Source organism: Phoxinus phoxinus, assembly GCF_949152265.1.
Source record: "Phoxinus phoxinus genome assembly, chromosome: 18".
NCBI lineage: Eukaryota > Metazoa > Chordata > Actinopteri > Cypriniformes > Leuciscidae > Phoxinus > Phoxinus phoxinus.
This window is the reverse complement of record NC_136893.1, coordinates 2,861,833-2,874,542: the sequence shown is the minus strand read 5'-3', so window position 1 is coordinate 2,874,542 and position 12,710 is coordinate 2,861,833. Positions and strand designations below refer to the sequence as shown.

The following is a 12,710-nucleotide window of genomic DNA, read 5'->3' as shown; positions in this document are numbered from 1 at the left end:
AGTGTGTGCACTCAATCGCTCTGGCTCGGTGACACTATGATAGAGCTTAGCTTAGCCCAGTTCATTCCTTAGGATCCAGACAGAGATGAAGTTAGAAGCGACCAAACACCTCCACGTTTGCCCTATTTAAATATAGTTACGGGAATAACATAGTTTAATATGAAAATACGGTGGAGTGTTCCTTTAATGAAAACGATAAACAACTGTGTATCATTTTGCACTGTAGTTTTGTGTGTTTGAGTGGGTGTGTTTGTTTTCTACTCTATTTTTTACTGCATTGTGGCTGAATTGCTGTATGTGTGTGTGTGTGTGTGTGTGTGTGGGGGGGGGGGGGGTCTATTGTGCACTCTTGATTATCTATTACTACTTCATTGCTGTGTACTTTTTGCTGCATCGTGGCTTATTTGTAGATTGTACACACAAAACGTTCTCTGTATTTTCATATTTTTGCCTATTGCTTATCAATAAAAGACAAAATCTTTATCTCAGGGTCACAAGAGGGTGCGGATTTCAGTGTGTGACGCTATGCCTTGCCTCCTTTCACCAGCCCGCAGCAGGGTCCGGTTCGAGAACACTGTGCCTTCTCACGCCTAACCGTGGAGCCAGGTAAGTGTTGCACCGCGCACTCAGACCCCACTTCGGGATGCTATGGCTTCATTGACAACGCTTGAACAGTTTCTAGGGGCCTGGCTAGATCTCCCCTGCCCATCTCGCTGGCTCATTTGGACCATCAGACTCTGCTATATGATTCAGTTCGCCCAGCATCCCTACAAGTTCAGTGGCATCCAGTTCACCTCCGTGTTGGCCAGTGATGCTCCTGTCTTACGGGCAGAGACTGCAGTCCTACTGGCGAAGGACATGATCGAGCCAGTCCCTTCAGCCGATATGAGGGATATCAGGGATCTACAGCCCTTACTTAATTGTACCCAAGAAAGGCAGTGGGTTAAGGCCAATCTTGGACCTTACAGTTTTGAATCAGACATTCTCCAAAAATCTCCCATTTAACATGTTAATGCAGTGTCAAATGCATCTGTACCTGACATTGATTTGCAACAATTGACCTGAAGGACGCGTACTTTCATGTCTCGATTCTCCCTCGACTCTCTCGACCGTTCTTTTGCTTTATGTTCAAGGGTCGGTCATTTCAGTACAAAGTCCTCCCCTTCGGGCTGTCCCTGAAGCCTCTTGTCTTCACAGAGGTCATATTCCTGTGAGAGAACACTGCGTTTGAATCCTCAAATATCTCAATTTATGGCTTATATTGGCCCAGTTGCGAGAGCAGTTGTGCAAACACAGGGACGTGTTGCTCGGTCACCTCAGCCAGTTGGGGCTTCGGGTCAACTGGGAAAAGAGCAAACTCTTCCCTGTGCAGATGATCTCTTTTCTCAGTATGGACATGGACTCGGTCAACCTAACAGCACGCCTCACAGAGGAGCATTTGGTATTGAACTGCTTGAATTCACTCAGCTTTCAGCCCCACTGAAACTCTTTCAGAGCCTCTTGGGGCATATGGCATCCGCAGCCACAGTAACGCCACTCGGATAGCTTCATTTCAGGCTGCTTATGCTCTGCATTCATGGCTGAGTCCCGAGATGAGCGTGGCAACGTGGCGTGCACCGGGTGACAATCACCCCAGCCTGTCGCCAAACCTTCACCCCGGGGTCAGACCTTGTGTTTCTACGGACAGGAGTTCACCTAGAACAAGTATCCAGGCATGCTGTTGTCTCCACAACTTGCTGGGGTGCCACATACAATGAGCATGCAGCTTCGGTATTTGGATGGGACCCCAAATGCATTGGCACATCAACTGCCTCGAGTTGATAGCAGTACGTCTTGCAGTGGGCCGCTTCAAACAGCCGCTACAAGGCCAGCACGGACTGGTCCGTACGGACAACTCTGCGGCCTTGCATACATCAATCATCAAGGTGGTCTACGCTCCTGTTTAATGTCGCAACTCGCCCGGTCACATATGCCTGCTTATGGCACATATGGCTGCTTTGACTGATTGACAGTGATTCATAATTTAAGTTGTTATAATAGTTTTTACTCATAATACATTTTAACCATGCAACATCCATTTTAGAACACAAACTACTAAATTTTAAGTTGCTCTTTTCAGCAATGTAGCTGATATATTGTCGTCATTACTTATCTTTTCAGCCATGGCATCCTTCAGGTCCATCACTAAATAAGGAGCTCCAGTGCTGCATCTGTCTGGAAGAGTTCACTGATCCAGTCACCACTCCATGTGGACACAACTTCTGCAGAACCTGCCTGATCAAGTGCTGGACGAACACACAGTCCTGCTTCTGTCCACACTGTAAAGAAAAATAGCACCAATATAGCACCAAATATACCATTTAGCATTATATATGCTAAATATAGCAATATAGCATTTTATAGCACCAAAGACCTGATCTCAAGATTAATACAACACTCAGAGAGGTTGTGCAACACTTTAAGGAGAAGCTCAATATTGGAGAATCTGAGGTGTTCTGTGATGTCTGTGGTTAAAGAAAGCAGAAAGCAGTGAAGACCTGCCAGGAATAAAAATAAATCGAAATACCCATAAACAGAAAACACACTCTACAAATTAATCCTTGTCTTCTATGATCAATCATTGTTATACAGTGTCTAAAATTTGATATAAAATAACATATTTTTATTAACTTTTAGCATGGATCTACAACAGAAACGACTGACCCACAGCAGCTCTCTCTAGCTCTGCTGCCACCTGCGCAGCCAATAGGAAGTGTATTACAGGCTGATGTATTACATTTTAAATGTATCCTCGTTTATTAAATATTTTCCTTGAATTATCTTATTAACCAGGTGATTCTGATCTAAAGTTGTCAAATACACTCAAGTTTATAAATCATTTCAAAATAAAAAAAATCATACATTACATTCATGACAATTAACCATCAATTACCCCAAAATTTTCAATAAAATTTTCTTTACTTGATTCAAGCGTTTGCCATCTCTTTGACGTCACCGGAAGTCCCGTAATTGCTATTGCTAATTGATAATCTCAAAATTGCGTGATATAAAGTGGCAATTGTGAGTTAAAAAGTCAGAATTGTGAATTATAAACTCAGGATTGCGTGAAATAAACTCACAATTTTGACTTTATAACATGCAATTGGGAGATATAAAGTCAGAACTGCATTATATAAACTCACAATTGCATGTAATAAAGTCAGAATTGTGAGATATAAACTCACAAATCTGAGGAAAAAAGTCAGAATTGCAGCATTATTTCTTGCAATTGTGAGTTTATATCTCGCAATTCTGACTTTATATCTTGCGATTCAGAACACAGAATTGCGAGAAGTAAACTCACAATTGTGAGATAAAAAAGTTGCAATTATATCTTTTAAAAAAATTTATTCTGTGGCGGAAACAATTGACAGCAGACAAATGTCATTAAAAGATAAAGCAAAAAAAGATTGAATTATCTGATAACAAAGAATAGTTGCCATGTAAACTTAATATGAAATATTAGACTTTGTGTGCTCACCTTTTATTTTAGCATGCCATCATTTATTTTTTCCACTTTTCAAAATACTTTATATAATAATTGATTGTTTTACCTTTGTACAAGAAATAGGAAATCTTAGATTTCACTGTGAAACATGTTTCTATCAAGCTGCAGTTGTGTAAACTGATAACTTTATAATCTAAAAGTTTCTTACACTGTTACTCACTCAGCAGGGATAAAGTACAAACTGTTCCATATTTATGATTATGGGCGGAGCTATATGACATCACTGCAGGTGAGTAAAGTGAAACTAAACCGGTGACCAGGAAGCTTCATCAAACAACAGCATTTCATTTCAGAAAGAGGACTGCGAGCAAAACTGTCATGTCACAAAAAAGGCCACATCCCACCACTGGTGAAGAGAAAGGAAAAAAGAAGAAACATGAGGAAAAGAAAAATTTGCAAGATAAAGGTATGTATAGAAATGTAATGTTAACTAAACAGAGAACGGTGTCGTCTTAGCGGCCCCTAATTTAATAACAAATTATCCTTTCGATGGAAGTGAATCAATCAAAACTAACTTTAGCTGGAAAATAACTCAAGAACCGTTATAAAGCCAAAACAATCTATTACCTTAAATTATACGTTTATCTCTGTAAAGCAGCTTTGAAACAATCTACATTGTTAAAAGCGCTGTATAAATGAAGATAACTTGACTTAACTTCCTGTCAGAAGCTGCTGTCTAGTATGCCTGCTTAAGGCACGTATGGCTGATTTGACTGCTTGACAGTGGTTCACATGTTGTTATAATAGTTTTCAGTTATAATACTTTAACCATGCAACATCCATTTTAGAACACAAACTAAATTACGCAATGACATAACGTTCTGGTTACTAACGTAACCTTGGTTCCCTGAGATAACGGGAATGAGCATTGCGTCAGATTCTTACACGTATGGGGAAACTCCGTTTTCTCCCAATACTGAAGCCTGAATGGTGTCGCTGCTCAACGATGAGACCAAATAGTGTAAGCACATAAATCATGAGCTTTGGCTTTACATATCATGCAATCTACTTGTTCAGTGTGAGTTGGTAACCTTTCTGAAATCGCATAGTGTATGCCTGCCTTTAGACACATAGCCTTGTCTGGGTTTACGGACAACTTTGTTGTCGTTGGGCCCAAACTGGCTTTTTAGCGCGACTTAAATGCAGTCGGCCCGCAACTTTTGGCGGGCTGAAAAGCCATTTGTCTGTGCAAAGCACAGACGTGAACCAATCATGCATCAGTATTCTGAGAAAACGTTGTTTCCCCATACGCACCAGAAACTGATGCAATGAGAGTGAACCGTATCGAATGGGAACTATTATTATGAAAGTTATTCTATTTAGCAATGCATATGTTATTGTTTTGTTAGCCATGGCGTCATCGAGTGATCATCCAGTGTTCTGTGACTTCTGTGATGAAAGAAAGCAGAAAGCTGTGAAGTCCTGCCTGACGTGTCCAAGCTCTTACTGTGAGACTCATCTGGAGCCTCATCTCAGAGTCCCACGTCTAAAGAAACACACACTGATCAACGCTGTGGAAAACTTGGAGGATTATTTATGTCAGAAACACCAGAGACCTCTGGAGCTGTTCTGCAGAGATGACCAGACGTGTGTTTGTCTGTTCTGCACTGAAGGAGATCACAGGACTCACAACACTGTTCCTATTGAGGAGGAGAGTCGAAAGAAGAAGGTAAAGAGTTAAAAACTAAACACTTGGTTACATTTTTTACATAACGTTAACTCTAAAAATGTAAGCAATCTCAACTTTTTTTAAGTTATACGATTCAACTTAATTTTTTAGTATATTCAAATCGCTGTACAAGTCACTTAATTAAATTATATTAAACTGACTTTTAAAAATCAAGTCTGCAATTGAACTTTACAGTTGTGTTTAGTAGTAACAATAAAATTATGCACTTTTGGGAGATTTTAAGTAATAAAAAATAAAAAAATTCACTATAATTTTTTTGAACAAATTCTCACATTTTTGGAACTTAACTACAGTATAAATCTGCATTTCTATACATTTAAACATGTTGCTGCCTGAAAAAAGAACATCAAGACTTCATGTCAGGTTATGTTATGGCAATAATGGCCAGTAGATGGCTGAAGTGTTTTATTCAGCTATACCTACTGTGAATGAATTCTAGATTTCATTCTTAATAATTTGGATGTTTATTTGGTCTTTATCTAACTATTATTTGTCAAATAACTATTATTTGTCAAACCGACAAATATCTTCTGTGAAAGATTCAGGACCGAAAATGTTTTGCCTAATCATTGCATTCGGTCTGATACTATGTCCTACCTGCCTGTCAACAAATGTATTTCCATACCTCCTGCTCATGCAGAATTCACCCCCAATAGCCTCATTCACTATTTCCTACATTACTCCTTTCATAAAGTCCACTTGAAGGAGTGAATGAAAACGAGTGAGTGAAACTGAATGCACCGGAAGGACTTTAGCTTTTGCATAGTTTGAGCTTGCTGTTTAATAATAATTTAAAACTTTACAAACTGGCAGCTCCAGTAAGATGAAAAGATTTATTTATTAAACTCAGTAATGGAATTTATACCTGTTTGATATTACGATGTAGCCACATTGGCCAGCGGTTTGGAAAATGGATGGATGATTCAGCTGCGGGCACCATCTTCTGAAGAGACGCACGGAATTCATTCAGCTCAATTGTCACAGTGTATTGGTGTATTATGGGTATTCTCTAGCCGCTGAGCGTACATCACTCGTACACTCGTTGTTGTGCATTTTGGGATTGAATGAATCCACTCGATAACGTCCAGTATGGTTTTGGACAAGGGCTGGGCGATAATGATAACGATATGTATCGCGATATACACAAAACAAGACTATGCAAAGAATGCGAATGAAAATGGGGCTTAAGTAGGCAAACTTTAATAAGGCTAATCACACCCACAGCTGAAACGAAATCACACAATCATGAGAACAGTCAATGGATACTGGGAAGTGAAGTTCATGGAAAAGCCCAGGAGTCAGGAGAATCTAAATCTCCACCAGAGAGCACTCCAGCTGGCGGATGTGACAGTCGTTACCGTAATTAAGAGATGGCAACCCATGACGTTCCGACTCAGGAGTTATGCATTTCTAAGTCAACACTATCAATGCCGAAATTAATCTTTGGCAGTCAGGTGGTACAAGAAAGAGCTCTGTTAGTTGTTTGTTCATTCATATTGTAATGTTATCTGCTTTGAGACATTGGGTAATTTAACGCAGTCTCTCTTCTGATGCCCTGGAGACACTCTGAAGGGAGGGTGTGATCTCATGCTTTCAAAGCTAGCTTGTTATTGCTAGCCTCTCTGAAATGGCCTACCCTACCTTTAAACTGCCAATAGTTTTTTTTTTTTTTTACTTTTAAACATAAACCTGTTATCCTCAAAGACATGTACTAAAAGCCACAGAATTTTGAATTAATTTAGTCTTAAGATTTCCTTCAAAGAATGAAGTTATCTGTTTCTCTGTATGTAGACTGACGTGCAGCAGATGATCCAGGACAGAATGAAGAAGATTCAAGACATCCAGCACACAGTAGAGCTAAAAAAGGTGAGTGGAGGTTAAAACGTAAAATTGATAATGCATTATATTTCAATCAGCTTCATAAAGGTTCTCAATTAAATGGATACAACTTAATAGATTAACCTTCTAATCGTTCTCATTCATCAGAAAAACATAGATAAAGAGAAATCCTCCAATGAGCTCTTCACTGATCTGATCCGCTCCATTGAGAGATGTCAGTCTGATCTGCTGAAGATGATGGAGGAACAGCAGAAAGCAGCAGAGAAACAGGCTGAAGATATCATTAAAGATCTGCATCAGGAGATCACTGAGCTGAAGAAGCTCTCACACACTGAAGATCATCTCCATGTCATACAGGTCCGTCAACATCTCTCATCAGTCCTCGTACAATATTACAGGACAAACTCTCTCACAAACATGATGAGCTGCTTTACCATTTTATTTGTGCCAGTCTTTAAAAAATAGTCTACAACAGGGGTGCCCAATCCTGCTCCTGCCGATCGACTGTCCTGCACAGTTCATCTCCATGGATATGAACTGTGCAGGACAGTCGATTGGCAGAAGCAGGATTGGGCACCCCTGGTCTACAATTACCGTTTCGGTTTCTTTTGTACAGTGCAATTCTAGCTGTTCTACTTGTTACCACTAGGGGATGAATATCCTGTAAAATAAGCACAGTTATTAGTAAATCGCTCCTCCTGCATTCCTCTCTTGTGTGTGTTTTATACCAAGTGAAAAATTAGTTAACCGTGTTAGTAAGGTACTGTGTAAAATATACTAACTTTAAATATAAATTAATAACATATTTAATAAGTCTTCTCTCTCCTGCTGTAGATGTGCTCATCCATGGACAGTCGTCCACACACCAAGAACTGGACTGAGACCAGGATTGACTCTGATGTGAACTCTCTGCAATTGGCTCAACTGAAGAAAACTCTGGAGACAAAAATTGAAAAATTCAATTCAACTGGTACGTGAATATCAAATACAGTAGATTTTTGTCAGTAACAAAGATTTTTTTTTTTTTTTTAAGGAATATTATGGGTTAAATGGCGGCTGGTCAATAAAGGGGGCTAGGGCGCCGCCCTCCTTGAGCCACACACACACACAAAAATATTAATAAATGATGTTAATTGATGTGTATGATATGATAGAAAATCATCTGTGCAAAATATAGGCTTTTCCCATTTGTGCCTGTCTGCATGTCTCAAGTTCAGCTCTGGAGCGCTAGACAAATCGCCCACAGGAGGCGGGTTTCTGTTGCAGTTTAGCCAGTTGCTGTGAACTTTTACAATTTTTGCCAATCGGCCTCCTTAAATCTTGTCCAAGGGGCGATTTTCTCTATCGCCCCAAACGAGCGATTGCTAAAGTCAAGACTAGTTTGTATGGGCTGAATAAAGCACACCAGTTTTGATGGATGACGATTGTAATCAAAGTAAAGACTATTTCAATGGAATACAAACAGGCACGCGCAAGTCCGTTATTATTAATGCGAAACAAGCAGTTTATGTGTAACGTAGGCCAAAGGAAGCTGTGTGTGTAAACCTCACTGCAGTCTTTAGCGTCCTTGTTCGCGCACCCGGCTCCTTTCCCGAGACTCCGATTCCAATCCCGCTCGGAGAGGGTTGAATAAATCCAATTTAAGCTCAGTTTGTAAAGTTTCAAGTTTTAAATGTAATCATAACACAACTAATCCTATGTAAAGTTCTATGTTAACTCATGTTAAAGCAGTTTTACTTTAACAACAAGAATATGGGATACATTTTGTATCAAAATGCCTTCGTTCATATTCTATATTGTCTTGTCTGTATAAAGTTTTCCTCCCATAGAGCCTGTTATAAAGAAAACGCTTAACGTGTTGTTGTGGCAAAAACTCATCAAACAAACATCACTGCGTAAGAGACACTCAGAGTCAAATTATAAAAATAGAAGTATTTATTCTTGCAAGAATAGGAGCAGTCTAATACACAGTTGTTACGCCGTGCAGAAGAGTGACACACCCCCAGATAGACTGAACCACCTTTTTATCCTAATCTCCAAGGTCTTCTTCCCCCCCCCCCCAGAGCCTTCCCATCCAGTAGTTTTCCATGCAGTTTTCCTCCATAGACAAGGAAGCCATAACATTAGTTTAGATTCGTCACTAGTTGGCCCACTAAGCCCCCCTGCACCAAAAGGCCTTCTGACATCTAGGTAGTGTCTCTCCCTTCTGCCTCCCCAGGTACATAAACAGAATCTTCTCTCACTACAAGTGAGAGTCACACATGTGACATTCTTTGAATCATCTATATTTTACTAAAGATCAATGAATATCCTAAAATCGCCACCACAGTGTCTTAATACAGTAAGACGTGATATTAAAACTCAGTAGCCTATACACCTTATTGAACACGCATCGCGCTAAATGCGTTAAATGCCTAAACTTGCGTGTTGTTGATAATCTGATTTAATTTGATTGCCTGTACAAAGTATGCTTTATTAATAATGCATGCATATAGTCTTGCCGAGTTTAACGTTATCCTCTTTTGAGGAAACATTCGATGTGAAATGTTGCACGTATTGAGTTCATATTTTTCAGCTTGTCTTTAAAAAGATGTTTTATTTGGTGCTTGAATATCACTGTCTTAAGCCACAATAAACGTCTTAAATGGGGAAGAACGCTTGATTGTGGTGCCGTTGTCCGTTTTAGCAGACTAATGCCATCTAGTGGTAGCAGGTTTTCTTAGAAAGCTGTGTGTGGATCGTGCAAGGCTAAACCGGCGAAATGAAAGTCTTAAAATCCAAATGAATCAAATAGGATCGACTCAGAAACGATTAAATGAAGGTATGTGTGTCACCTGATCCACACATGCACATCTTACTCTTTACATGCACAAATTCTGACCTACATTAATACAAAAGCAAGGTTTTGTATTTGCAACTATGTCTCTATTTGTACAAAATGCTGCACATTCATGTGATTCTGGGTTTCAAGTTTTCTCACACAAGTTGTAAAGTAGGTCTATTAGTTTTAAAGTAGTAACGCACATTTGTAAATTTGTCAAATAGATGATTAGTTGTGCACACATTAATAATCAGCACCAGGCCTATTCATTTGTAGTTGATTGTGTAAAGGTTGTGAAATGCTTGGAAACAGCGAAAAGAAAGTCTCAAAATCCAAATAAATCAGATGAGATCTTATTTGTTGCATGCGCAAATTATGATACAAAAATGTCTCTATTTGTACAAATTGCTGCACATTCATTTAATTCTGAATTTTGCACATTTGGTTGTGGATAGTAAAACATACCTGCCACATACATACAGTACAAATATTTAATCCGTCTAAAAACAGTTTAGACACTTTACAGCTCAGATAACACATTTTAACTCAATTATTAATAGAAGAGCTTTGATTAAAAAAATACAAGCTTCACATTCTCTTAAATTCACAAACTCTTAAAGTGTGTTCCATAGACCTCCATTACAGTACATTTACTGTAAACACATTCTGCTTTTTTTTTTTACAAACCAGGCAAAATTTCAAACTACTGATGCTACCAGTAGAGAGAAACTCACTGTTAATCTGAAATTATTGGTATAAATAATTATATTGTGATCTGTGTCCACAGAGTTGAAGTCTGTACAGAAGTTTGCAGGTACTGACACTGACACCATTTTCTTCAATAAACAATGAATCTGTATTTTATACTGTAGCCTACATATGAAAATATTTGTTTATGAAAATAAGTTTTGTATTTGTAAATACGTTGATTTATATTGTCTGATTTCTCTCAGTGGATGTGACTCTGGATCCTGATACAGCGAATCCACATCTCATCCTGTCTGATGATGGAAAACAAGTCAGTCGTGGAGACATTAAGCGGGACGTCCCAGAAAACCCAAAGAGATTTAATGATGTGGAATGTGTTCTGGCAAAGCAGGGATTCAGTTCAGGGAGATTTTACTATGAGGTGCAGGTGAAGGGAAAGACTCGGTGGACTTTAGGACTGATCAGAGAATCCATTAACAGGAAGGGAAAGATTCTGAGTCCTGAGGATGGACTCTGGGTTCTGGTTCTGAGGAATGAGAATCAATATGTCAGTGATAATCCATCAGTCTCTTTATCTCTGAGAGTGAAACCTGAGAAGGTTGGTGTGTTTGTGGATTATGAGGAGGGTCTGGTCTCTTTTTATGACGTGGAGTCCAGATCTCTTATTTACTCTTTCACTGGTCAGACTTTCACTGAGAAACTCTATCCATATTTCAGCCCATACCCTAATGATAAAGGCAAAAACTCAAACCCACTGATTATCACACCTGTCAGTTAAAATGAAAATCAAATCTGAGAAGATTGCCGTTTTTATATTTAAAAAAAAAGAATTAGCAAAAACCACAATCAAGAAGTTTTTACTTACAATATGTGTACACATGCTAAACAACAAACTGTATATTCAGGCCCTCAAAAATCAGTCAGACAAAACATCAACTATAATGAAATATTATATTTGTGAGTTATGTTGTGTGGAAAAAAAAACATTTCATCAGTTGCACTTGAATGGCCAATTTATTACGAGTCTATATTTTCTAATCAACACAATTATTTGTTTGCTTTTAACTTTTATTATTAATACTTTGCTTTTGCTTTTCTAATCTACTAAGACATTTTACATAATATGATTTAATATTATATTGTGAAATTATTCATGTACTAAATTTCCAAACATGGTACATGTTATTTTGTAAAGAAATCTCTGAAGCCATTTTCTCTCTCCTCTCCAGCTGTTAACATTGATTTGCTTGTGAAATATTGTGATTTTTGGTTTATATTGTAATAACTGCAGCATCTGAATAAAGACAAGCGTTCAACCGATATTGTGTATAAATTAAACAGCTTTCTTATTGTTATGCAAACACATGAATATCTAGATTAATTTTATAACAGACATACAGGATATGAATAAAACATGGCGGATGAGTTGTGAATGAAAATACTGAATTATTATTATTCAATGCAGATGATCCTTATATCCACATATTCTTCAAAAGAAGTGAGAGCATTAGAAGGCTTTACAATGACAGTGTTTTTCACTTTGCTCTGACCACAATATCAGCGAATCCGTGCACCTGAGTGAGCTGACGGCAGTCCATCGATGCCAGGAGCTTCTGAGAGCCGGAGACGGTGGGAACAAACTTCTCCATCAGTGTAACCGTCGCAAGCTTCTCCACATCACTGACAGACACAGAGACAATATCAACTCTCTGGAAGCTTCACTCTTTTAAATATCATGTTTAATGAAGTACAATTTATGTTTTGAAGCAAATCTAAAGTGCATGAACGCGTCACAGCTGAAATTAAACTGCTGTTAAACAGTCTTAAGGGCCTTTCACACACGACGTGGAATGCGCTGCCCTATGAAACCCATTCATTTCAATGGCATTTTAGATTTGCGTCGGGCGCAAGAGTCGTTTATCCCGCCGGTATAATAGCAACAGCGCCCGGGATTCGCCCACAAAGTTACTTGCGTTTCAGATCTTACAATAGGGCCCCTTGCGCTTCTAAGTGTCCAGGCATGCTGTTGTTTTCACGGATGCCTCCACCACCGCCATGTACAGCTTCGGGTATTTGGACAGGACCCCAACTGCATTGAGTTGATA

General features: G+C 38.9%; 1 protein-coding gene across 1 annotated transcript in view; it reads left to right on the top strand.

Moving 5' to 3' along the window:
* The first annotated feature begins 3,878 nt into the window (after positions 1–3,878).
* The window catches only part of LOC306986002 (zinc finger protein RFP-like), a 20,539-nt gene continuing 11,707 nt past the window's right edge, over positions 3,879–12,710 (top strand). The window contains exons 1-7 of the mRNA XM_079588834.1: positions 3,879–3,953; positions 4,897–5,216; positions 7,029–7,103; positions 7,224–7,433; positions 7,911–8,046; positions 10,685–10,711; positions 10,851–11,374. Coding sequence (XP_079444960.1) covers positions 4,899–5,216; positions 7,029–7,103; positions 7,224–7,433; positions 7,911–8,046; positions 10,685–10,711; positions 10,851–11,374 — 1,290 coding nt within the window. The 5' untranslated portion in view covers positions 3,879–3,953; positions 4,897–4,898. The remainder of the gene's footprint in view (positions 3,954–4,896; positions 5,217–7,028; positions 7,104–7,223; positions 7,434–7,910; positions 8,047–10,684; positions 10,712–10,850; positions 11,375–12,710) is intronic.